The sequence below is a fragment of the Mangifera indica genome, chromosome 10 (assembly GCF_011075055.1).
Source record: "Mangifera indica cultivar Alphonso chromosome 10, CATAS_Mindica_2.1, whole genome shotgun sequence".
Taxonomy (NCBI): domain Eukaryota; kingdom Viridiplantae; phylum Streptophyta; class Magnoliopsida; order Sapindales; family Anacardiaceae; genus Mangifera; species Mangifera indica.
Window position 1 is genome coordinate 3,740,248 of NC_058146.1, and position 25,852 is coordinate 3,766,099.

At 34.7% G+C, this 25,852-nt stretch overlaps 3 protein-coding genes and 1 long non-coding RNA gene across 12 annotated transcripts; 1 reads left to right on the plus strand and 3 right to left on the minus strand.

The window, feature by feature from the left end:
• The first annotated feature begins 299 nt into the window (after window positions 1-299).
• On the plus strand, window positions 300-8,957 carry LOC123228060. 2 transcript variants are annotated; one of them, XM_044653260.1, is made up of 5 exons: window positions 300-694; window positions 986-1,264; window positions 1,644-2,501; window positions 3,150-4,292; window positions 5,859-8,957. In XM_044653260.1, the coding sequence occupies exons 2-5, from the start codon at window positions 1,054-1,056 to the stop codon at window positions 8,837-8,839; spliced, it is 5,193 nt and encodes a 1,730-aa protein (XP_044509195.1). In that variant the 5' UTR covers window positions 300-694; window positions 986-1,053; the 3' UTR covers window positions 8,840-8,957. The 2 variants fall into 2 exon arrangements, with proteins under 2 accessions (XP_044509195.1, XP_044509196.1); XM_044653261.1 differs by having other exon boundaries at window positions 5,865-8,957.
• Window positions 8,958-8,991: 34 nt separating this feature from the next.
• Window positions 8,992-16,222, minus strand: LOC123228061. 8 transcript variants are annotated; one of them, XR_006504597.1, is made up of 8 exons: window positions 15,999-16,222; window positions 15,834-15,883; window positions 15,152-15,235; window positions 14,627-14,816; window positions 13,508-14,042; window positions 12,817-12,898; window positions 10,261-10,336; window positions 8,992-10,020 (listed from the first exon to the last, which is right to left on the minus strand). It is a non-coding gene; the product is annotated as an uncharacterized LOC123228061 (long non-coding RNA). The 8 variants fall into 8 exon arrangements; XR_006504595.1 differs by having other exon boundaries at window positions 8,992-9,329; window positions 9,423-9,485; window positions 9,565-12,898; XR_006504592.1 differs by having other exon boundaries at window positions 8,992-9,333; window positions 9,423-9,485; window positions 9,565-12,898.
• Window positions 16,223-17,396: 1,174 nt separating this feature from the next.
• Window positions 17,397-19,906, minus strand: LOC123226668. The gene is made up of 4 exons (XM_044651186.1): window positions 19,739-19,906; window positions 18,900-19,056; window positions 18,504-18,788; window positions 17,397-18,274 (listed from the first exon to the last, which is right to left on the minus strand). The coding sequence occupies exons 2-4, from the start codon at window positions 19,032-19,034 to the stop codon at window positions 17,648-17,650; spliced, it is 1,047 nt and encodes a 348-aa protein (XP_044507121.1). The 5' UTR covers window positions 19,035-19,056; window positions 19,739-19,906; the 3' UTR covers window positions 17,397-17,647.
• A 4,000-nt stretch (window positions 19,907-23,906) lies between these two features.
• Window positions 23,907-25,728, minus strand: LOC123228273 (general transcription factor IIF subunit 2-like). Its single transcript, XM_044653622.1, has 6 exons — window positions 25,459-25,728; window positions 24,861-24,978; window positions 24,638-24,768; window positions 24,488-24,556; window positions 24,253-24,399; window positions 23,907-24,166 (listed from the first exon to the last, which is right to left on the minus strand). The coding sequence occupies exons 1-6, from the start codon at window positions 25,666-25,668 to the stop codon at window positions 24,050-24,052; spliced, it is 792 nt and encodes a 263-aa protein (XP_044509557.1). The 5' UTR covers window positions 25,669-25,728; the 3' UTR covers window positions 23,907-24,049.
• Window positions 25,729-25,852: the final 124 nt, after the last annotated feature.

The following is a 25,852-nucleotide window of genomic DNA, read 5'->3' on the forward strand; positions in this document are numbered from 1 at the left end:
TATTTTAGGTGGAAATAAATCCTTTGGCCATTTTAAAATTCAAAACATATGGTGCCATTTTGACTAACACGTTATTATTGTCATTGTAGAGCTTTCAAGGTTAAATCCGTCATAGTAAAATGGTTGCGACTAGCCTGTAAATTTATTGCTTAATTCAAGGGCATTCTCGAAATAACAAAAAAAACGATGGGGGCCAAAATTTTAAAAAATAAAATAAAAAAGTAGACAAATAAATAAAAAAATTAAAATTTTTAATCGCGGACGCCAAATAACATTCAAATATGGTTTAATAGCTCCCTCTCTCAAACATTTCTCTCCTCTTTTTCCCTTTCGTCTTTCTCTCTCTCCCTCTCTGAAGGCGCTATTCATTCCTTATCGGCTAACGTTTTCACTTTCTTTTTCTTCCAAACACCAGAAGGCAGAGAAAATTCTCGAGAAAATCCGCCTCTCTCTGTAACTACAATACATGGAGGCGTGCCTTGAAACCCTAAAAAAATACCACTATCTAACGTAGCGGATTTGATTCTCAAACCGTAGACATCAGCCGCTTTATCACGGTTTCATTTGAAATCAGGTTATTGCTGTCAGTTTTCTCAGGTTTTCACTCTCTCAGAACCGTATGTTTTTATACGGTTCAGAGCTTACATTTCGTGAGCAGTTTCTAACGGTTCTCCTTCGATCTTGAGAATACCAGGTTTGCTCTTATCTGTTTTTAAGTTTCTTTTTCTTTTTCTTCTCTGTTGTGCTGCACAAAACCTTAGAGTCTGTGCGGTTTGGTTCGGTGCTTACAGTTAGTTCTTCGCTGTTGCCCTATCAAGCTCTTGGTCGATCTAGCCATTAATAAGCTTTTTAAAACCTTAGATTATTAGGTGCGGTCATATATGATAAGGTGCTTTTTCTGTAAAATATAGTCATGGAGGGTTTTTATTGGTGTGTTTGGACTTGCATAGCGTGATTAAGACGCTTTTTATTGTTGTTAATGTAGCGTTTGGTTGCGCGAGTAGTGGGGAATTGGTGTTTCCTGCCGATGCGTTTGGTTGGAATTGTAATTTCATGCCTCCAGAACCACAGCCCTGGGATCGGAAAGACTTCTTCAAAGAGAGGAAGCACCATAACAATAATAACCACCACGACAGGACGGCGTCTGACTCCTTGCTAGGAGGTGGCGGCGGTCCCCTGACCAGATGGAAAGATTACTCCTCGTTCTCTTCTCACAGTCGAGAGCTCCCCCGCTGGGGATCTGTCGACTCTCGCAGACCTACAGGTATTGTCAGTGTTCTAATAGCTCATTTTCATCTATTGTGAGAGCTAATTTGCTTTGAGAGTAGCCTTAGATCACTCACTTTTCATTCATATTTTTTTGTATGGAGGGGCATCGGAACGAGACTTTTCTTGAAACTAAGCAGTCATGATTTATTTGACATGTAGCTTCTGATCTGATTAGTTGTGTTTTAAATATATGGTTATTTCGGATTCTTCTAGATCTGTATTTTTGGGGTTGTTGTGTATTTTTATTTTGTTCTGAGATCTCTTTGGGGTGGATTTATTGACTACTAACTTTATTTTCTCTGGTTTGGGAGAATATTACTTTGCTTTTCTAAATTTTTTGTGGTTTTCCCTATTTGTTCAAATGTTTTATGAAGGTCATGGTAAGCAGGGAGGTTGGTACTCATTTGCAGAGGATTCTTGTCATGGTTATGTGCCCTCTCGAGCCGGTGACAAGATGATGGAAGATGAGAGCACCCGTTTGTCTGTTTCGAGTGGAGATGGGAAGTATGGCCGGAATAGTAGGGAGAATAAAGGTTCTTTTAATCAGAAGGACGGGAAAGGGCATTCATGGGAAATGAGCCATGGGTCATCCAGCAGCCCTGGGAGGCTACAAGACCTGAGTAATGATCAGAGGTCAGTTCATGATGTGATAACATATCCATCTCATCCTCAATCTAGCTTTGTAAACACATGGGATCACCTTCAGTTGAAAGATCGGCATGAAAATAAAATGGGTGGTGTCAATGGGTTGGGCACAGGCCAAAGATGTGAGAGAGAGAATTCACTGGATTGGAAGACAATTAAGTGGACTCGTTCTGGAAGTTTGTCTTCCCGGGGTTTGGGGTTCAGCCATTCGAGCAGCTCGAAGAGCCTGGGTGGTGTAGATTCCAATGAAGGGAAGGCTGAGTTACAGCCAAAAAATGCAACTCCAGTCCAGTCTTCTTCAGGGGATGCAGCAACCTATCTGATGTCTGCCACACCATCCGAGGAGATTACTTCAAGGAAGAAGCCACGTCTTGGATGGGGTGAAGGATTGGCAAAGTATGAGAAAAAGAAAGTTGAAGGTCCTGATGTGTGTGGGAACAAAGATGGAGCTGTTGTTTTGACTAGTAACATAGAACCTGCTCATTCTCTCTCTTCAAACTTTGCTGAAAAAAGTCCTAGAGTTATGGGCTTGTCAGACTGTGCATCACCTGCAACTCCGTCTTCTGTGGCTTGCAGTTCTTCATCAGGTTTTTGTTTCTTACATTGTTTTTCATTATAATTAAGTTGGTTCAATATTAGGATTTGACTAAACCAAAGCTTGAGTATTCTGTTTGTTCTGTTTTCACAATATTCATGTTTGGTAATGTAATGTGTACAATAAACCTGATGCCATCTCTAATATGTACTTTTGCTTCAAGCTGATGGTAGAGGGCCTGGGTAAGCATGTCAATATGTAAGTTTCAAGGATTGTTAAAAAATGAGCCTTCCCCTTAGGTGAGTTGTGTAACATGTTTCATATTAAGTGTTAAGTGCTTGGACTTGATGGCTAAAACAAGTATATTTTTTCCTGCCCCATTGTTTTCCATGCAATTTGATGTGAGCATATGATTTGTGATTTGTTTGCTTTACGTTCTCCATTCCTATTATTTGTGTTGGCTATCTTTTACCCCTTCACTTATTTGGATTGGATGAAGCCATCGTCTTCAATTTTGACATATCTTTAGTGTTTAATCAGGTTTTATTTGGTGTGTGTCTTGAATATTTTTATCCTATCGTTGTTTAGACACAGAAAGACTCTACCACTGACCATCAACCCTCCTACATATCATTTTCTAGTGTTCACGATTGCATATCTGACCAAACAATTTTGAATTGTATGTGGGCATTTGTTGCAGGTGTAGAGGAGAAAGCAAATAGCAAGGCAGTGAGTGTTGATAATGATAACAGTAATTTATGTGGTTCACCCAGTATTGGGTCGCAGAATCATCTTGAGGGATTTTTATTTAATTTAGAGAAGTTGGATGGCGTTTCAATATCTAATTTAGGCGCTTCACTTGTGGAATTGCTCCATTCTGATGATCCTAGTTCTTTAGATTCTAGTTTTGTTCAATCTACTGCAATGAATAAGTTGCTTGTATTGAAAGGTGATATTTTGAAGACCCTGGAGATGACTGAGTCTGAAATTGATTCACTGGAAACTGAACTTAAGTCATTAAAATCTGAATTGGGAAGATGTCCTTATCCTGCAACATCCAGTTCTTTGTCAGCAGAGAACACAGATAATTTAAAAGAACAGGGGACTGCCTCCAATTCAATTGCACGACCTGCTCCTTTGCAAATTGATTCTTGTGGTGAAGCTTTGTTGGATCAAATGCTTGGTTGTAGTCATGCCTTAGAAGAAGCTCATGCTAATGTTAAAGATGAGGATGCAGATAGTCCTGGAACTGCTACTTCTAAATTTGTTGAACTGTCAACCAAGGTGAAGTTAGAGTCTCCATCTGACATGGTTAAAAATGGTTCTGTTAAGTCAGAAAATGTTGAACTTAGATACACACTGCCTAAGGAAGAGGTAACTGGTAGCTCCACTGGCAGGAATGGCATTACACTTACAGAGAATGAAGCTGGTGCACTTGTTTCTGGCGATTTGAGTCTATATGCTGATGGAGAAAACTTGTGTGATGTAATTTTGGGTGACAATAGAGAATATGCTATTAGGGCTTCTGAAGTATTTAATAAGCTATTGCCAAGAGATCACTGTAATGTTGATGTTTGGGGAGTTGCCAATGTCTTGCGTTGTCAGGACAACTCGTCAGCCAAAGAAAAGTTTGTAAAGAGGAAACAGTTTTTAAGGTTTAAGGAGAGAGTATTGACTCTTAAGTTTAAAGCATTTCAACATCTTTGGAAGGAAGATATGCGCTTGCTTTCAATAAGGAAATATCGTGTTAAGTCTCAAAAGAAATATGAATTGAGCTTGAGGACAACCCATAGTGGCTGTCAGAAGCACCGGTCTTCTATACGCTCTCGATTTTCTTCTCCTGGTAAGGAGACCCTTAATTTCTTTATGTGTTGATTGGTTTTGCTGATTAGTCATATAAATTTTGAATATAATTGAAAAATTTTATTAGATGATAATGTCTCTATGCAGGACAGTGGAGAAGTTCTGATTAGATTTATATAATTGATGATTAATTTTATGAACTTCTTTTATTTGGGAAGTGTTCTGATTTATGTTGGTGTTTCTGCATAATCTGGAAAGAGTATGAGATAAATTTTATGCATTATATCTGTAATCTCTCTTTCTCTCTTTTTAACATTTGGACATTGATAGCTTTTTGTTTTATATTTTGTTGTTGACTATAATTGAAAGAGAGATGTATGAGGTGAGCAAGTGGTGATTTTGCTTGATTGTTAGTTCCATATTGTTTTTGTTGTGGTTAAGGATTTTGGTTTTTTACATTTAACTGTTTCCATGGAAGCATGTGTTTTTCTTTTTATTTGATGTCTTTCTGATCTCCTAATGAAAATTTTTTATTAGTGATTGCCCAACCAGAAGCATGACAAAGTAGCGAAGTGTAAATGCGAATTTTTTTCCGAACTGATAAGCAATGTCAATGCATTTATAAAATTCCTATTATGTGTTGTATTGCTTTCTGTTTATATTGGTTACAAGACCTTGCATCTGAATGTCCTGTCGACCTTTATGCTGACAGTGTGAGGACTTGTAGGGGATGTAATTTTAGGGGAAAATTACAGAAGCTACAATATTGTTACCATAGAGTTATACTTAGTCAATATAGCTGATGGAACAATTTTTTCCTTTTCTTTATATTGGTGATCTTGTCCCTTATTTTTTTTTCCTCTTTGGATGATTCATTTCTCTGTAATGTGTTTAGTAAAAAAGCTGGAAAGCTTGCTTTTATTTCATGTAGAAAAAGAAACCATCTGCGGGTGCAAATGTTAATAAAAGTAGTGTCAGAAGCATTTAGTTGTAAAATAATTTGAATCAACTGTCACTGCATCATTTTAACGGTAGGTGGATTAGCAGCATTTTCTGGGATTAGTGGTAGTGTAATATTTGAAGGGCAAGATAGAAGTGTCCCAAGATTTCATGAGAGGTTGTTGGTTCTTATTTTTTCTCTGATGCATTGATATTAAATGCATATCATGTTACACAATTTTATTTACTGCTTCTTAGGTGATGGTGATTCATTTATTGCTGCTTGGTTGTACTCACAGTCACCTTTATAAGTGAGGCAAGCTTCTGATTATTAGCGTGGTTCTGCTTTGGGTGTTCATGTTAAGTTTTCATATTGCTTACAATAGGAAATTATAAAACATGAAAATGGTATATGTGATACATTCCCTTGACATTTGTTGTATGTTCAATATTTTTTTATTGTTTCTTTTACTTTTGAGGTGTTTTGTTAATTATAGTTTCAGGGACATTTGTTTCTAATTACTGGTTGGTGGTAGATGAATTCCTTTTCCAGTGTTAAATTTTGTGTTGACCATATGACTTCCATCTTTTCTTTTCCATAGTAATCTCATTCATAAAAAATTCTACTACTGACAATTTTTTTGTTCATTGTTTTTTACTGTATTAGCAACAGGAAACCTAAGCCTTGTTTCGACCACAGAGATAATTAATTTCACTAGCAAACTGCTTTCAGATTCCCAGATCAAGGTTTATAGGGATTTTTTGAGGATGCCTGCATTGATATTGGACAAGAAGGAGAAGATGGTGTCAAGGTTTATCTCTAGTAATGGACTGGTTGAAGATCCATGTGCTGTGGAGAAGGAAAGAGCTATGATCAATCCCTGGACAGTGGAAGAGAGAGAAATTTTCATGAATAAATTAGCCACTTTTGGGAAAGATTTCAGGAAAATTGCATCATTTCTTGATTATAAGACGACTGCTGATTGTGTTGAGTTCTACTATAAGAACCACAAGTCTGATTGTTTTGAGAAAATAAAGAAAAGGCCTGAACAAATGAAGCAGTGCTCTAATACCTATTTAATTGCATCAGGCAAAAAATGGGATCGGCAGATGAATGCAGCATCCCTTGATATATTGGGTGAAGCTTCTGAGATGGCAGCTACATTCCAAGCCAACAATGCTCGTCAGATTTGTTCTGTTAGAATCTCTTTGGGAGGGCGTAGTGATTCAAAATTGTCTTTGGGTGATGATGGCATGACAGAAAGGTCAAGCAGTTTTGATGTGCATGGGAATGAGAGAGAAACTGCTGCTGCAGATGTTTTAGCTGGAATATGTGGTTCCTTGTCGTCTGAGGCAATGAGTTCTTGCATCACAAGCTCTGTTGATCCAGGGGAGGGCCAACGAGAGTGGATGCACCAGAAAACGGATTCTGTGAGGAGATGGCATTCAACATCTGATGTTTCTCAGAATGCTGCTGATGACACTTGCTCAGATGACAGTTGTGGGGAAATGGATCCTGCTGATTGGACAGATGAGGAGAAATCCATCTTTATACAGGCGGTGTCATCCTATGGTAAGGATTTTGCCATGATCTCACGATGTGTTAGAACAAGGTCCAAGGATCAATGCAAGGTTTTTTATAGCAAGGCACGAAGGTGCCTTGGGCTGGATTTGATACATACCGGATGTGGAATTGCAGGAACCACTGTAAGTGATGATGCCAATGGTGGAGGGAGTGATTGTGAAGATGCATGTGTCTTGGAGGCTAGCTCAGTCATCTGCAGTGATAAGGTGGACTCTCAAATGAATGACTTGCCATCCTCTGGGGTTAACAAAAATCAGGACCCATCCTGTGCAGGACCCATGAGCTTACAAACTGACCTGAATAAAACAGAGGATGACAATGGGGTGAGACATTTTGATGATCCCAGATCCAAGGATGTAGGTCCTTTGGTTTCTGATGAATGTAAGATACTGCATAGTCCAGAGGTAGTTTCTGAATTTGAGAGAAGGAAAATGGATGATGTTGATAGGCAGTCCAAGTCACTGCAGGCCCAAAAACTTCCTGTCTTATTGGTTGAGAAGGAAGGTGAAAAAGATAAGTTGACAGAACAAGCTGTATGTGTACCAGTACCAGCAATGATTAGAGAAGCCTTGAAATCATACCCGCCTGGTTTAAATGCTGTAGTTGAGACAACTGAGGCTCCTGTTAAGGGATTCCAAAATGGTTTGGAAGAACAAAATGAACATAATAAAACATGCTCAGCTGATAGTAGTGACAGAGATATGATGCGAGGTTCAAATGTTGGGAATATTTTTGATCTGGCGATAGAGACAAGTTCTTGTTCTGTTCCTCTGAAGTTGGATAGTGGGGATAAGCTTCCTGTAATGTCATTGCCACCGGAGAACTCTCTTGCTCCTGCAACTTCTGTGGCACATGATTCTGCTGCCATTGAATGCGAAAAAACTGCTAAACAAAATAGATTTTCTACCAAACTTGACTTTGAGGGGAATAAAGATAAGAATGCTGATATATCTGTTGGCAGTGAAGACTATCACCATAACCGTATGGGGCATTCCATAGTGAACCATGTTGAACACTCCCAGATTCTCAAGAGGTACCTGTCGCAGATTTCAGCAAAGAAAGGGATGAATGGTGATATTGGCTGCAGACAACTTTCTGAAGTTCAGGGCATTTCTAAACCAGACAGGAGTAACAGTGTGCACGTGGCTCAGGGTTGCCACGTTCAGAAGGGTACTAGTTCTCTGTCTCATGCAGCAGTTCCTGAGTTTCCTCTTGTGTTGCCAAACTTAGACCAAAAGAATGATCCACCAAGAAGCCATTTGCTCGGGTTAACAGAAGTGGATAGACCATGCAAGAATGGTGATGTTAAATTATTTGGTAAGATTCTTAGTCATCCCTCATCTTCACAAAAGCCAAATTCCTGTAGTCATGAGACTGAAGAAAAGGGGACTCATCATCACAAACAGAGCTGCAAGGTATCAAATATGAAATTAACTGCTCCTCGCCCAGCTGAGATGTTGAAGTTTGATTGTAATAACTATCCAGGTCTTGAGAATGTTCCTCTGGGGAGTTACAGATTTTGGGACGGGAACAGAATACAAACTGGCTGTTCATCTTTGCCTGATTCGGCTGTTTTACTGGCCAAGTATCCAGCAGCCTTGGGCAATTATCCTGCTGCCTGCTCATCCAAACTGGAGCAGCAGGCTTTGCAAGTCAAGAGTAGTGAGTGCAATATGAATGGTGTAGCAGTTCTTCCTCCAAGGGAAATTAGCAGCAGTAGTAATGGAGTAGTGGACTATCAGGTGTATAGGAGTCGTGATAATAGTAAAGTACAGCCATTTACCGTAGATGTAAAGCAGAGGCAGGACTTGTTATTCTCTGAGATGCAGAGACGAAATGGATTTGAAGGTCTCCCGACTCTTCCACAGACAGGACGAGGGATGGTTGCGTTGAATGTTGTAAGAAGAGGAGGGATACTGGTAGGTGGACCATGCCAAGGTGTTTCAGACCCAACGGCAGCCATTAAAATGCACTATGCTAAAGCTGATCAGTATGCTGGGCAGAGTGGGACCATTATTCGGGAGGAAGAATCTTGGAGAAGCAATGGGGACTTAGGAAGGTAGTAGTTGTTCTTTGAGGGCTCCGGAAAGAAGCCCTCTGCGGCAAATGATCTTTGCTGCACCTTGTATAATAGTTTTTGTATCGTTCAATGAAAATGATAGGGCAGTTGACAGTTTCTCAGATCTTTTCCCTTCTTCGGGTAAAATATTTTAGATGGTTGTAATCTCTCTCGCAGGCAGATTTGTATTTGTTGTATTTGGGAAATACAAAAATAATCTGTCAAAGATTGAAGGGGCAATTCCAACACCTACCAATTTGCCAACTCTTCACTCGTCCTTAAATGGCTAACAATTCTTTCTAGAAATTATGACCTACAGAGAGGGGCTTCTGTTAAAACATTCGGGTTTCTAAAGCGGGCATGGCCAATAATTGGATGTTGATTGCTTGTGCTTGTAGAAATACAGAAATCAAAACATCTTTTGTCTTTGTCATTTTAAAAATGTGAATGTGCCGAATACTTTTTGACTATGTGCAGTGTTGTTGTCCACTGAGCTGTCTATCACAAAAGCAAAAGGAAATTTATGAGGCTCACTTAATTGACATTTCACCAAATCCTGCTCACAAAGTTTAGTCAAAAAAACATACCAGAACAAAGTAGGTTCAACTTGCAGAGTACCTGTGGGTCTTCAAAATTCGTTATATTGACACCTAAACAAATGCGGACCAACAGTGTTGCAGTTTTGTCATTTTAAAATTTATACAGAAAATATGATGCAGTGAGGATTACCATTGCCACATGAATGGCGTGTGGCTGTGTATGCTTTTGAGTGTGACCACAACACATCAACTGGCTCCAATTTCGCATTGCTTCTGGCCTTATCTTCTTCCATACACGTGGCAGTGATCTGTGTTGCCTTAAAATCTAACTAATCTACTTGTTTTTGGAGGACGGATGGAAGAGGTGCTTCAAGTAATTCTATAATTTCTATTACCAGCATTTGCAGATAAACAAAATTGTTGCAATAGGAATTAAATGAAAACTATAATAAATAAACAATAAATACACTTCTCAGGGCTTAACAATTTTTATTTATGAAAATGTTACTCATAGCTTTGAAAATCCTGAAATAATTTACCAACACAAGGATGCATTTACCTCACCTATGATCAGATGCGAAAGCATGAATTGAGGTGCATGCAAATAGCAAACAGAGTCTCTTGGAACAAGTCCCTGAATAACAATCTGTACGAAGAGCAAAAAAGCATGCATCTTATAAAAGGAACGCGACTACTTTAAAAAAATTAAGAGTATCAACTAATTTTCCCAATGAAAGATTTTTTTTCTATCAGAAACAGACTGGTCAAAAGACCCAAAAACCAACTCTATATATGCAGTGAACTAGATGAAATTTGACAGCAGTTCATGAATAAAAAAAGTTAGGGAAGAAAAAAAATCATCCATGCTCGAAGAGTTTTTCTGTACCCATCCTATAAGTTGTGTCAGCAAATTCAGAGTCAAAGGACCTTGGTTGGCCTCTAGATAACATAGAGAGGATCACCTGCTTATCAGTTAAAAAAAAAAAACTTTCAGAGTCTTACTTTAAATAAAACATAAGACGGACACAGGCAGATAAAATTTTAAGCTCCAAAATGTGAAACTTTGTGCATTGTTAATGATGGGAGATATCTAATCCTCAACTGCAATTACAAAAAAAGGTACAATTGACAGGATAATAACTAGCAACATGAGATTATAAATCAGAAATTTGAAGCAATCAAGACAACTTTTAACCACTACAGTTGAACTTTTCGACATTTAGAGTCTCCTTTATACTTGATCTTGAAAATGAGATAGAGTTAACACAACTTTATGACCTTAAACATATGCAAGCTCCCTGTTATCACAAACTGTAACCTTTGGCTTTTACCTTCTTTACCCCTTAATTTCAAATACAGTTCACCATCACCTCATCCCTTTTTTTTTTTTTTAAATGCCATCTAGGTGCAAAAATCCTATAAAGTTTTGAGTCCTCATTTAATGCTAATGCTGGCATGAGAGTTATTAGAAGTGATGACAAGATTCCAATACAAAATTGGAATGTTACTCAAAAACCAGTACCCTACAGATGTCAAGACTTCAACTTTTACCCACTAAAGGATGTCATACAAAAGCAAGATGAATGTGTCTTTCGTGTGGCCAGCCAGACTGAATTGCAACCTGTCGAACTCATAGACAGATCAGAAAACTTCTATTCAGATACAGGAAATGCAACAAACACCCTGAAATTCTTGATAAACAATTGGACGAGGACAGTCTATTCATGACAGATATCATATAGCCTCCACAATATTTCATAACATCTAGTAACATAATGGTTGATGATATAACAGGAAGCAGAAGGGGTACCTGAACCAATACTCAGTTTCCTTCATAGTTGTCAAAGGCGTGCCTGGCGAGGCGCCTTTAGTATTGTCAGGGAGACTAGTGGTCCAAAGACAATGGCTTTGGGCACCTTTGGAGAAGCTTTAGGCATAGAAAAGTGTGTTTTATTATCACACAAAACTTTGGTGATGTTAGAGGGAATTTTGAGAGATATCGGCGAGTTTCAAGGTCATCATAGAAGTTGACAAGAAGTTCTAAGGTCATTGAAAAGGTAGTCGGCCAGTTCTAAGGTCGTTTGTTGGAGAGATTTAAGGTTGTCCAAAAGATCACCGAAGAGTTTTGAGGTTTCCATAGAGGTCGATGGAGAGATGATGACCAATTAATAATATTTAATTTATATTTTTTTCCTTTATTAAAATTTTACACCTGGCACATTAAATGTAACCATTTACCAACTTATTATTTACCGATTTTTCTTCTCTTTCATTTTCATGTTCATTCACCATCTCTTTTATTTTTTTTATCGCCTTTCATCCAAAGGAGACACCTTCACCTTATTTTTTTCGCCTAGACAATAGGACCCCTCATTGCACCTTTAAGTGCTTTTCGCTTTTAACAACTATGATATATTTTGCACATCTTTCTCAAGGTCTTTAACTTCTAGTCTTATTGTTTAGAAAACAACATGTTGCGACCTTCGATGGTGAGGGTTGGCTTTTGATTGTAATGGAATTAATTGAAATTTATATTGAAAAAATTGAATTTTATTGATTGAAATAATGAGTTCAATTGAAAAATCCAATATCTCCAGCCATCAAGAGATCACTGGTGGTGCTTCACCTCCCGGAGAGCTACTCTGAAATTGGGTTCTCAAAAGTTGACCTAATCCTCCCTAAAACCTACTATTTATTGAATTAAGAACCAAACCTTACTCCTAATCCTAATTGGTAATATTATTTGTTCAATTCAAATCCTAATTGGACTGCTAATATACTAATATTCCTAATTGGTAATCAATAATCTAATTGTTAATCCTTATTCCAAAATTTGCCAAAAATTTAGTAAATTCTTAAATCACTCTAAGTTCCTAAATTACCCCAAATTTCCTAAATTAACTGGGGACTAACACAGTGAGGGGAAAAAAAAAAAAGGCAAATGATAAAGGAGGTGGAAAACCAAGCACAGCCCTGAGGGTGAATGACACAGTAAATACTAGGAGGAATATGGTGAACAGTACAATATATCTCAAGTTCAAAAACAGAAAAAGGATTATGTTCATCATTTTAAATCTGTGGTCCAGCAACTAGATAGAAGTTATAGATATATTAATTGAACACAATTCAATAGCTAGATAAACCTGAAGGAGTAGAGACATACAGCTCTTTGGCCACACCAGTGCATCACATAATTCCAATTGGCTACTTGATGATTATCTCTAATGCAGAAATAAGTTTCAATTTACATAAAAATATGTTCAAGTAACAATATAATAGATACAAAAAAAGAGTCGATATAGATGGTTAGCTCATTTTGTGGCCTGTACAAGAACAATTCTTAGCTAAGCTACAGAATGACAACACATCACATAAGCACAAAAACATTAATGGCAAAATTATATAGGGAAATTCTGAAAAAGATGTTTTGCTGTGTTGTTACCTCATCCTCCTCAACTATCCCACTTATTACCACCTAGTATATCTTTGAAATTTACCATGTACAAAGCTCCAAGTTTGTACCACTGCACATCAAAGGATAGTAGGTTTAATCAATCAAATAATGATTTAACACAAAATGCATCCAGAGTAGTACTTGTTCATGGCTATGATAAATTGGATCAGTAAAGTACTTAAAACAAAACGCAACACAAATAATAATTTTCATGCTTGAAAAAAAAAAAAAAAACTCCCAAAGGTATGTAGGTTGTAGTTGTACTGAGGATTGTGCGGCCAGCATGTCATTCTGCTATTTTTCGTTCAGAATCTGTCAGTTAACTAACTATTGTTCTAAATGCAGTCCAGATCAGGTTCATCCCTGTAGATATTCTCTTCATTTTCCAACATTAATAGATAAGAACACGTAGAATACGAACATTTTACTTCAATTTTAAGGAACGAGAAAATTGGTGATTGAGGGGTTCTTTGCGTACTGTAACAAGTGAGATGGGTATTACTACTGGTGACCGCATCATGTCTTCAAAAAGAAAAAAATAAAGAAATATAGATACATGACTTTACCATCTGGTAAAGGAAATAAAGGCCTATTTTCCTAGTAGTCTGCATCTGTTAAATTGATTTAGAAGCATGGAACAGCAAAAAAAAGTTCCTCTAACTGAAAATCTGATGAATACCTGATCCGTTATATGCGGCTATGGCTTCCCTCCAGCAATATTCCCTGCAACCTGCAACCTGCAACTTCTCTTAATCACAATAACTCTCCTCCAGCCACAATCACCCTCAAACACCACAAAAAATGTAATCCAACAGAGATACAAACAAGAAACCCAAACACAGCACTTTATTATTATTATCCAGAAAATAATAAAGCAGTCCAAAAATCCACAGTCAACAGAAATAGCAAAGTTCACAGCAAATGCAAGTGAAAATATTCTGGCAACACAGTTGCCAGATCCTCCCAGGGCGGAGCCCCCAAACTTACTGAAGTATCTTCCAAATTCTTGCCTTCCATTTCTTCCTCTACCTTTAATATGCTGATTTGCTCATTATCCCATCTTTCCATATCCAACCTCCACGTGTGCCAATTGGTTACTGTTATCTCTTTATTAACTGATTCCATTTCACTACTTAGCATTTTTCCGCTGCTCTCACCCTTTTTCTTCCTTCGGTACACCTTCCCAATAAGTGGTCCCCACTCAACCCTGCTCACTGAAAATACAGGGAAGAATAACCAGATTTACCTAATTGCTATACATAACCAAAATTAAATTTAGAAAAGTAAAGTTGGAGCATTAGATGTTTAGGAATGTCAAGTGTTGATTTGTCATCTTGGGCAGAAATAAACTAGTAACAATCATTATTATTATTATTATTGTTATTATTATTATTGCTAAGAAACAAATATTCTCTATGAGAAGTATACAAGTATACAAGAGTGGACAAGATATCCGTACAAAAGGACACAGTGTCCCTAAACCCAAAGGTTCATAGCACAAAACCATCATTGATTATGGCAGTCCACTGTTTACACTAAATTCTTGTTTAGCAACACCAGTGAACATACTAACATGTCAACAGACATCTCAAGTCAAATATGAGAATTTTTTAACAACAAATAGAAGTCACATTTATCAAATTTCAGTTCTCAGCTTCATCATTGTTCTCTTTATCCTTCCACAGCATTTTATTGAAAACCAGGGACAAGTACATGCACCTTGATCAATAAATTCCTTCCAAGGTCTAGAGTGGTTAATGAAAATAAATAAATAAATAAAAAGAGCATACAGAGTCACCTTTACAGTGAAACACTATCTTGGTAATTTTTTTAGTCATGAAGCTAACATGATGTGCACTTTCCCAAACGATGTACAAGAACAAGGTGTGAATCTTGATTTGATGGCGAAGACCTCTGCTGGCTACTGTAGCTGCTCTGGAAAAATCCTACTGGAAGAACTTGCAGACCATAAGGCTTGTTTAGGCAACCTGAATACAAAATCATTCCGTCAGAACACATTAACCAGAAAACAGCAAAGACAGAAGTACATAAAAAGCATAATCTCCTAAAAACCAAAAAAGGAAGACAATCTAAAACACAAGATTTATAAGAAACAATCTAGACACATTGACCATAACAAATGAAAATTGACACCAATCTATTCATATAATACAAAACTTCACTGCTGTACAAACAACCACACAGAGACATTCAAACAAAAGTTTACACCAATTTGAGCATCTAACAGTCAAAACTCATGAAAACAAGTGACTTAATATACAGTCATATATAAGAAGCAATGTGCAATAGCAATTTACCATACCATTGTCTTCATATAACCTCCAGCATGTAGAGTGCATCAGGTCCCTTCCAAGGCAGCCTATGATATACTAGTTCTGAACCAGCACTGAAATTTTTTATTGATAAACAAACAACATAAGAACTTCTTGTATTGTATACACTAAGTACACTGTATACAAGACACTACAAAAAAATAATAATAATAATCATCATCAAGCGCAAAACTAGAGAATCGTGTCAGGATCTTTAACAGCTTTACCATCAATTGTTAACTGAAGAGCACCAAACAAAACAATATAGTAAATCCAATATAATTTGATGACAGGATATATTTGGTAGTACCTCTGTAATATTGTTGAAATTAAAATTTTACCTATCCATTTTGAATTCTCTGCAACCAAATGCTCCTTATTGGTAAAACTTGTAGTAGGTAAATAGATAATCTTTAAAAAAAAAAAAAAGAGATAATCCACGTAATGGCCTGCTAGGTTGAGAAGAAAACAAAACAAAGTAAGTTTCGACTTCAATCGTTCAAGTTACTGCCATATTGATCTCAGTGAATGCTAAAAGCTCATATCAACCGAAGTCGTCGAAATAAAATTGCAAATTTGGCACATATTTTTCTTCCATTACATTTCCTTCAGTTTTCTCAGCAATCAAACAGAGCATGAATAATAAAATCAATAAGAACGACGTGAACTTACCCTTGCAAGGGAGCTGAGTTTGGTAGAGTAAAACTCGATCAGTGTCAATTCTGTAATTATAACCAAAAACAAAAAGTCCCGCATCGGAATTTCAAAAAACAATTTATTAATAAAAATAAAAAGTAGGAAAAAAAAAAAAGAAATAAAAGTAAGTGAAGAAGAGACTGGAACTAGTGGCTGAAACGAAGTCGTTGTTGTTGAGATGGGACCACGGCAGGCCGAATCCCTTCTTGCGATATTGGGGTACTTCTGCTGTTTTCGTTTCTGGAGAGCGAGACACTTGTACGTATAAGAGGCGGAAAGTGGAAAGGCTTTCCGCATGAAGACCACACAAAAGCCTTGCATTGCTGCACATGAAGACTGTACAAAAGTGATCTTAATCATTTGACTTTTTTTTTTTTGTTTATTAAGAATATGATGAATTCTTTATATTTGTATTTAATATCATTTAAAAATAATTAAATTTAATCTCGAATCCATTTTTATGTGAATAAAATTAGCAAAATATTGAAAAATAATAATTTGAAAATTTGAGAAATGAGAATTGAAATAGAAAGATTAAGAAAACTGAGAATAACTGAATTGTAATATGAAATTGTGAATCTGGGAGAGGATAGTTGGGCTGACATCGCTGACTGCATCAAACTGGTTCAAGGGTTGTCCTTCTAGGTTTGGGCACGGCCAATATAGTCCATGGGCCTAGCATGACCCATGCTTTTGCCTACCGGATCGGAACCCATTAATTTAAAATTTTAAATCAAATGATTCACACTTTATTATTTGGATGCAAATCGAAAAAAAGACTCTATCTCCTTATTAATTTTCATTTTTTTATGAGTAGTCAATCCTAACTTAACAGTAACATGGTTTGAGGAAGCAATTTAATGATCCCAATTAGGTAGTTGAATAGCATATTATATTATATATTAAAATTTTAATTTTTTATATTATGTATTATATAATATGTTTTTTTAAAATAAAATAATAAAAAATATAATTAATACGTTATCATTTTAAAGAAGATCACAAATATTTTTAAAATTTTAAAATTTTTCATATATGTCTTTATTACATCATCATTTCCTCTCAAAAAATATATTTACCCATATTATTAATATGTAATGTATCGTAAAATATATATCGTAGAATATATTCATTATATCGTATAACACATTCAATATATTATATTAATTTGATATATCTTATCAATTAATATAAGATCTGTTTTATAACTATAATCCCAAGATCAATCTCAGACGGAAGGAAGGGATCATGTTATCATGTGGGCATTAACAGTGTCTGCGTCATCATCAACAATAGCAAACGATTGATAGCGAACCATTATTTAGCCATGCAAATGGTCCTTAAAATCTAAATCTTGGTGGGAATCCAACTAGTCCCACAACAAACAACGACCAAGTCACAAATCTTTGTTGTACCTGCACCAAATACAATTTCAAACCGCAACTAACAAAATATTCAGAATCAGTTGAAAAGTGAGAGTCAGCAGCCCACATTGTTGAAATTTCCAATGGAAGTTGGAAGCTTCAAAACCAAATTACATCTGCTCAAATTTCATCTTTTATTCTTAGTTCCATGTCCCAAAAGGAAGTTTCTTACAAGAAAAAGAAAAACACATGAACAATTGCATACAAAGAGAGAACATCAAATAATACTTCACTTACAAATATCAATTATTTCATTTTTTTACCTCTTATTATTTCCCCAATAGCCAAAAACAAGCCTCTTGCAAGGCAGACATTACAAACACAAAATATGGGACAATAAAATATAATTTGATCAATTACCTCTAATCAGCAGAAAACGTCTGCAGAAGTAGATGGTGTGACCACCTGAAGAGGTGCTGAATTCCATTCCCTGGGATTGCCACAATGTCCACCTTTAACCGCAACAACCTGTAACTGACTTGTATTACCAACAGAATTTTCCTCTAGAGCCAATCTTTTCTCGGCTACTGCTTTCAAACGGTATCTTTCTGCCCTAGAACCAATGACTTGTCCCAATACAGACGCTGCAATGGTAAATGCCATAGCTGTCTTTGGCATCAACACAGACTTTCTGAGCATTCCTATGAATGGAACAGCTGCATGAATAGCAATAAACCAGGATGCTGAAAACTTTTTAGTATGTTCCCTCCATACACCTAGTGGGACATTTGCCGCCATACCCAACATCCCAATCACAAGTACTTTTGCAGGCAAGGGTTGAGGGCGAAGGTTCTTTGCAAAAGCAGTTCGTGCGATAGCTGCTCGGGCTGCAACCACTGCTGGTGGGCACCTAAGTTGCATGCCAGTAGGAGGCTGGAAAACCTTTGCAACAAGTGGCAGGACACCACTAACTGCACGATATGACTTCGCAATTGGACAGTTACCATTTTGTAGCCACTCATTGCTCATAGCTTCGTGATTAGATTTTCCTCCCTGAAAGACAAACACACAAACATGTGAGGAAGGTAGACAAAGGAAAACCAGACATCAGTTTGATGTTTTAGTATTTGGAAAGAAAACAGAATTTAATTCATATTCTTTCTTGAACCATTAAAATCCCAAAACAAATCATCTTTCCAGAAAAAAAATATACAAGAAACATTAAATTCAAATTTTAAGAATTTGAATTGTTCCTTAAATTTGAAAATACATATAGTTTTACCTGTGAAGAAGACTCTTTTTTGGAGGATTTTGATTTTCCTTTTTGATTCTTCCACTTCTCTGAAAATGAATCAAAACTGAATGGTCCTCCAAGTCCAAAAGATGAAAGACTGATAGTGGCTGCTTTAGCAGCTAAAGGATTAAACTGCGGTGGGGCTAACTCAGGTTCTGCTGCCTCTAATGATCTTTCAGAAAGTGGGACTACTCCATCACGCCCATGAAAAAGCCTGAAAGCCATATCAAAGTTTGGACCATCCTCAAAAATTGGACCTTTGGCTGTGTGAACCTGGGCAGGAAAAAAACAGTAAATGACACAACTCTAGGGAGTTTAAAGGCAATCCACAAGATGATGAAAGTACAGCAAGAAAGCTCTGATATGCATAAGTAGATAGCTTACAGGCATGGGAAATGGCAATGATGAAGCGAAGGAGAAATTAGTGGGCTCATTAATGTTCCTCAAAAATGGACATCTAAGAATGTCTAGTGGAGAAGTAACTGTATCCTCATTTAGGCCTCTGAAGAAACTCCCCATTGTTATTGCAAAGTAATATCCCCTTCACATAAAAGATGTGCAACAAGTAAAACAGCCGAAAGATTTTAGAAGCAAGAAAACACAAAAAGCCGAATCAGAATTAAAAAACAATAATATAGATTGATTCATATAAACAGTTTTATGCATTTCCCGAAGAACATACAATTAACCCTCTATATGAAATTGAATTAAAAAAATGAACATAAACACGTCTATTAAATAGCATATAATCAACAAGAATTCAACCATGAATTAGTTTATCAATCTCTGTAAAACAAACAAAATGAAACAAACATTTTGGGGTTAGTTGTTCATAGTTGTCCAAATACAGATCCACTACAACACTTTAGCAAAAACCCCCTAAAACTCAGATTAATCACCATTAGAGTAAACAGAAGTCGCATATAATCATGCACAGATCAAAATTTAAGATTTTCTTTTTCTTTTTCAAAATTCATTTAATAGAAGGATTTAAAAATATGTTTAGATCTAAATTCACGAACTCGACCATTATTAAACGTAACGAAATTATAAATTAATAATGTAGAGATTAAAAAAAAAAAGACAGAACACCCAATTTTAATCATCTAAAAATTGAAAAATAAAATAAAATCAAGATAAAAAGCACCAAAAAAGAAGAATGATCAAATATGAACAATCACAAACAATAATAAACCAAAAAAAAAAACAGAGACAGTAAATACCAGAAGAGAAGCGGCCGAAGAGACCAGAAGAACGACTAAGAAGAAAAGTAAATAAAGAATGAAGGAAAGGAATCAAAGAGTTAGGTGGGAAATACGAGACAACGAGGTGATACTCTCGTTCGCTCCTGTTTGTTTGTCACAGAATTTTGGAGAAGGAAACGACGCCGTGGTAACCACACGCCAAGTAAAGGGCCATAATAAACGCGCGTCATTATTCTAGAAAGGCCAAAAACTTTTGCCCCCGAGGTTAAGTGTAATTCCAAGTCATACCATCAATTTTCAAAAACTCAATCTTCCATCCATCAACTAATTTCCATTAGAAGTATCGAATTAAGGGTAAAACTGTTATTTAATAAAATAATTTTAAAAACTAAGATTTTATCACTTCATCCCTTAATTTGAAAATCTCAAATTTTTTTATCAAAGTTTGAAAAATAGTAATTTTTCCCCTAGATTTTAATTTTTCTCTTAGATTATTTTGGCAGGCTTTTCTATCATCGTCTCTTTCTTCCTACCGGCACTCTCTCCCTCTTCGATGCTCCCTTGCTCTCTAGATGTTGTCGATTTTGTCCATCATCGAGGAACAACAACGAAATCAAGTAAAGAGAATTCGTTTGTCGTCGATTTCATTCGTCCTTCATCCTTTGTCTTCCATCGTGCATTGTCCATCGACATCAAAGAATCACTTTGAGATCTCTTCATCTGGATGTCGACATCATCTGAATAGTTAGTTTGGATTTGTCAAATCCAAACGAAACTTATCTAGATGATAAGTTTCTAGGCCAAATGAAGATGGGTTCTTGTCTAAGGCATAAAGAGACTATGTTGATGACTGTTTAGGACGGAAAAAGTTGTTTTTCAGTGGTCAAAGAGTGAAGAAAAAAAACCTTTAGTTTGGTGGTAAAAATATAATTTTTTAAAATTGAAAAATTTTTGTTAGATAAATTTGTTAGTTTTTAAAATTTTGAAGGAAAAATATAATAAATTTTATATATTTTTAATAATATTATTAAAATAGATATTTCACTTTTAAAACTAATTAAAAATTTTAATAAAATTTAATTTATAAATAAATGCTTAAATTTTCAAAAGTTAGAGGGTATAAATTTTTAAATTACACTTAATGTTGGGTGAGAACAAATCTTTTCGCCTTCTAGAAATTATATCTCTCCATTTTCACGTTTTGTGATAGAAAATATAATAATAAAATTGCACGTTAATTCTCGGGTCCTCTAAAATAAAACAAACTATTTCATGTTTAAATTTAAGATTTTCCTCACTTAATTTGGAAAATATTAATAATATATCCAAAATAATATTTATTACTACTAAATTGGCTATGAAAATTGACAAATTTTATTCTCTTAAAAGGTAATTAATATTTTTTTTTATTTTTTCTATTTTTAAAACCGTGCTAAGTACTTTTACAAAATTACCCTTGAAAGAATATCATAAAATATTTAAAATGAAAATCATTAGTTAATGGATTTGGTTGTTGGTTACATAAACGTCATGGATGACGCTCCTACACTTTTTATCATGAGATGTGACGTTTGTACAACCTGATTCCATTTATTGTGATTTTTTGGGTGATATGGATAATCTTAGAGTTAAAGCGAGTTTATTGTTTGAACTTTGAAATGAGTTTCATTTGGATGTGTTTGAAAATCTAAAACGAGCCAAAAATGAGTAGGGCTCGGTTAGGCTGATTTTCAACCTTAAAAAATTTAAAACGGTTTGGCAAAAGGATTTTCCCACTCAAGTTTAAATGCGTTTTTAAAGTTATATTCACGAGATTTAAAAAATTTAAAGTTTCACCCATAACATAATTACCATTAAAATTTTTTTGTTAGAAATATAAGTAAAATCGTTATTTTATTAATATTATTAAAAATATAAAATTCATTAATTTTCTCTCCTAAATTTTAAAAACTAATAATATCATTCTTACTTAAAGTTTTTTAACTTTGAAAAATCATATTTTTCCCCTCAAATTTTTACTTTATCTCTTCGGCCACAATCTCGGGCGTCGACGACCTTCCCTCTTTACCCTAAACTGTTGGTCAACGTACGCAAATAAATCTGAAACAGATCTCTTCATCAAGATCTGGACAAAAAGTTTCATATCTCTTTGTCAACAAAAAGATTAAGAGCCCAAATCTTTTTGTCGACGAAGAGATCTAGAACTTTTCACTCAAATCTCTTCTTCGACGAAGAGACTTTATCGTTGTTCTTTCCAAATCGTTGGAGAAAGTGACAGGAGCCAAGTGGTAAGGAAAGATAGGATTGGGCAATTCCGCCAAGAGGAGAAGAAAAAAATTCTACGGTTTTGGGGGAAAAATGTGATTTTTCAAAGTTTAAAAACTTTAGAAAGGATAAAATATTAGTTTTTAAAACTTAAAAAAGAAAAATTTAAATAAATTTTATATATTTTTAATATTATTAATAAAATAATGATTTTATCCTTATTTTTAAATGTGAGTTCAAAAACGTACCTAATCTTTAGTGGGACATAGCCATTTGGCCTAATGGTTATGTGTGAACTGTGAAACCTTAGCCACCATTTTTTTAACGTGGAATTTGAAACTTGATTACCATTATTATTATTTTTTATGAATAAACTATATTACATAAATAAAATCTTAGATTATATGGTTACTCTCATAATTTTGCTTAAAAGAACAACAACAAAAAAAATTTATATTGACGATAGAATCACTTTCAAATAAATTATAACCAGTCAAATTTCTTACATCATTAAATTTTATAAATGAGTTTTGATTAAAATTTATTTTTTACAAACTAAAAAATTAATTAAAATATATAATTTTTTATACAAATAATATTTATATATTTATTTTTCAATAAAATTATATATATTTATTTTAAATATATATATATATATTATTATATAATAAGGTAAATTTAAATTAATAATTAATTAATAATTAATCATACGATGATATATATAAATATATATATATTTATATATTTAAAATAAATAAATATATTATTATTATTTTTTTAAAATTTTTTATAATTAATGCTATATGTAATTAATTAATTTAAAATTAAAGGTAAGAAATAATATTTTATTATTTATATATAAAATTATATATATTATTTAATTTTTTTTAATTGTCTCTTCCTCTTATTCTGACACTCATTTCTTTTCTATTAATCTTAATCTCTCTCCTTCTCACTTTTCTCCCACTTATTTGCCCATTATCCTCACTTCTCTTTTCTTCTCCCACATATTTCTTTATAAATGATAATCTATAAGACTATTTTTCTCTCTCCTTTCTCTTTAACTCATTTCTTTTCATTAAATATCGTACTCTTCCTCTTCTATCTCATTTCTTTTTATTTCAAGTTAATATAAATCTACGGTATTTGAAAGCAATAAATTATAAGTATATATTTTTATACTAATTTAAATACATAAATAATATATCATCTTGTGATTAAATAATTTTAAATTATAGATAAAATAAAAAATAATCATTTGGCCAATTTATCGTTTTCATAGTTATTTCTTTTAAATTCAATTAAACTTTTCAAATTTGAAAGATGATGGAAGAACGTAAATGGTGGTGAGGATTTTTCTAGTCATTTATTTTCAGTTCAATTAAAATTTTCAAACATAAAATATGAGAATTTGTTGTTTTATCAAACATCAAGTAGGAATAATCCTTCGGCCAATTTTCAAAGCACAAAGAGTTTAGGTTAAGTTAAGATACGCCTAACTTTTAAGGGATATTTGATTGTATAAGATATATTACTTTAATTAAACACAATACTAATTTATGAATATTTAAATAAAATAATATTTTATTATTATTTTATTACATAATTATTATTTATAACTAATAATTTAAAAATAATATATTTTTTTGTGATAATTTTTTATTTTTTTAATCGAACCAACACATCTAAATTTGTAAGGGGGAACTTGGAAAAAATTACCTTAACCTTTTCAAACGGGTGGGTTAAAAAGGTCATGTTTGTTATTACCTATTATGCCCTTTATTTGATCATTGTGGTTAGATTTTAAAATCTCCACATCCCCTCTAAAATATGTAACATAAAGTTGGTAAAATTTTTCGTGCAAAAAATAAAATGTAACCTATTTTGTTTTATCAATTATGAAAAATATTTTAAAAAATTAATTGAAGTGCTGCTGATATTTATTTACAGAAACAAACAAAATGTTGGATTTCATGACATAAAACAAATTGCAGATGCCAGGAGTTCTGATTCAAACATTACCATGGGACACAAGAAAAGGCCTCATCTTAAAGCAAAGAAAATCTAAGAGTTGGGTTCATCGTCGTGTTTCTTGTACTCCGGCTTCAGCTCATACGAGCCTTGATTAGTTCCCTTGTTGTTGTAAACACAGAGTTCTTTAAGTATGTCTTTCAGAAATTGCTACAAGAAAAACAACATAAAAGTCAGAACAAAAAACAACTGGAAAGACAAAGCTTTAAGACACTAAATGGGATCTAAATACATACTTCAGGTTGATCTGTCTCTTGAATTAGTTGGCGTAAAGTCCAATTCGATTGCCTTTCGAAGAGCTTAAACATAATGTCTTCCATCTCTCCACGGTCTCTTCTTGTTCTTTTCATTTCGGATCCCTTAGTAGGGGCTTTCCTCTTTTCCTATTGCAACCAAATAACTTCCCTTAGTAAACAAATATTCAAAAGGAAAAACGGAAAAATACAATTCCCTTGAACATTCAAAGTTTACAGTGAATCCAGTGGGAATTATCATCCCTGGCATAGGCCGCATGTGACTTCCAGTGTCATTATCAATAACCTGAAAAACAGCCAGAAGATGAAAGACACAAGGGAAACTTCACAAGTTTCAGTAGGAATACAAATAAATGAAAAGGAGAACCTGAATCTGTCTACTTTTGGTTGTATACTTTTTGGTTCTTTCACGGCAGAGTTTTCGATAGTTATCCATGTTATCATGAATAGGTCTCATGTCTAACTTGTTCAGTATTTTTCCCTCACAAGAAATCTTCCCTGAAATTCAAAAGGATTCGATAATTACAGTTAGACTGATGTATTAATGAACTGCTGTAGAAGAAAAACCAGAACAAAAGCGCCATGGTTACCTTGTGTGGACTCGGAAAATGCACACATTGGAGTAAATTTACCAGGTTCAGCAGCCATGTCCATCGCGTAATGTTTGGGAGCAAACCCAGATTCGGAGCCAAGAAATTCCATGGAGAACTGATTATCATTCCAGTTTTTCTTATTAGGAGCTTAAAAACACAAACATCTATCTAAAATAAATGTGCCAAATTTTTCATCAGTTCTTTGAATTGAAATATTGCATGACTAAAGCTGTGAAAACACCATAGATTTTCTCACTTTCCACAAGTTTTATGCTGTCAGCTACTCTATACTTTCAACTATAGACTCAAATCAAAGCACCAACCATTGAAAAATCATTAACTGAAAGAAAGACACAATGAAAAGTTAAACAAAAAAACCCAGTAAAATCTTTAAAATTGAGCCCATCAAATGAAAAAACCACAGAAGGAAAAAAAAGTTCCAACTTCAAAATCAAAATGCACGTTAATTTTGTGCACAAAGCAAATACCAGAAAAAAATAAGGAAAAAAACAAATGCAAGCAAAGAAACAAAAGAAGAATCTTTAAAAATAAACAAAATGCAACTATGAGAAAAAAAAAAAAAGGAAAGAAAAACCTGTGGAGGAGTCTTGTCTTCCTCGGGCTGAAGGGGGTCGATGGAGATGATAAGTTTGGCAACATGGCGAGAAGAGCCATCGGACGATGGAGGCTGAAGAGAGCGAGACACCAGTGCGGGACATTTCATTAGATACATTATTCTTTCAGCCTGCCTTGTGTCAATAAATCCACCATAGCCGGTACTGCGATGATTAGTAGCTTCGTCCATGAGATCGAAGAAAATAGACGAGGGTGAAAATGCAAAAGAAGGAAAAGTAAAAATGTATTTTGGAGTTTGTTTATTTATTTACTTACTGTCAAAACTGTTTTTAGAAGACCAGATCAAAAGGACTCCTATAAAAATTATTTACTCTTTGTCACAAATTAATATAAAATTGAAGTATGGTTATTTA

Bases quoted from the DNA above. Each gene is read 5' to 3' on its own strand.
- LOC123226668 (XM_044651186.1), bottom strand. From the start codon at position 19,034: ATGGGGAGTTTCTTCAGAGGCCTAAATGAGGATACAGTTACTTCTCCA. The intron at 18,789-18,899 runs GTAAGCTATCTA...TTTCCTGCCCAG, and splicing joins CATTGCCATTTCCCATGCCT to GTTCACACAGCCAAAGGTCC. The intron at 18,275-18,503 runs GTAAAACTATAT...TTTGTCTTTCAG, and splicing joins AAAAAGAGTCTTCTTCACAG to GGAGGAAAATCTAATCACGA.
- LOC123228273 (XM_044653622.1), bottom strand. From the start codon at position 25,668: ATGGACGAAGCTACTAATCATCGCAGTACCGGCTATGGTGGATTTATT. The intron at 24,400-24,487 runs GTAAACTTTGAA...TGGTTGCAATAG, and splicing joins TAATTCCCACTGGATTCACT to GAAAAGAGGAAAGCCCCTAC. The intron at 24,167-24,252 runs GTATGTATTTAG...TTTTTCTTGTAG, and splicing joins AAGAGACAGATCAACCTGAA to CAATTTCTGAAAGACATACT.
- LOC123228060 (XM_044653260.1), top strand. From the start codon at position 1,054: ATGCCTCCAGAACCACAGCCCTGGGATCGGAAAGACTTCTTCAAAGAG. The intron at 1,265-1,643 runs GTATTGTCAGTG...TGTTTTATGAAG, and splicing joins CGACTCTCGCAGACCTACAG to GTCATGGTAAGCAGGGAGGT. The intron at 2,502-3,149 runs GTTTTTGTTTCT...CATTTGTTGCAG, and splicing joins GGCTTGCAGTTCTTCATCAG to GTGTAGAGGAGAAAGCAAAT.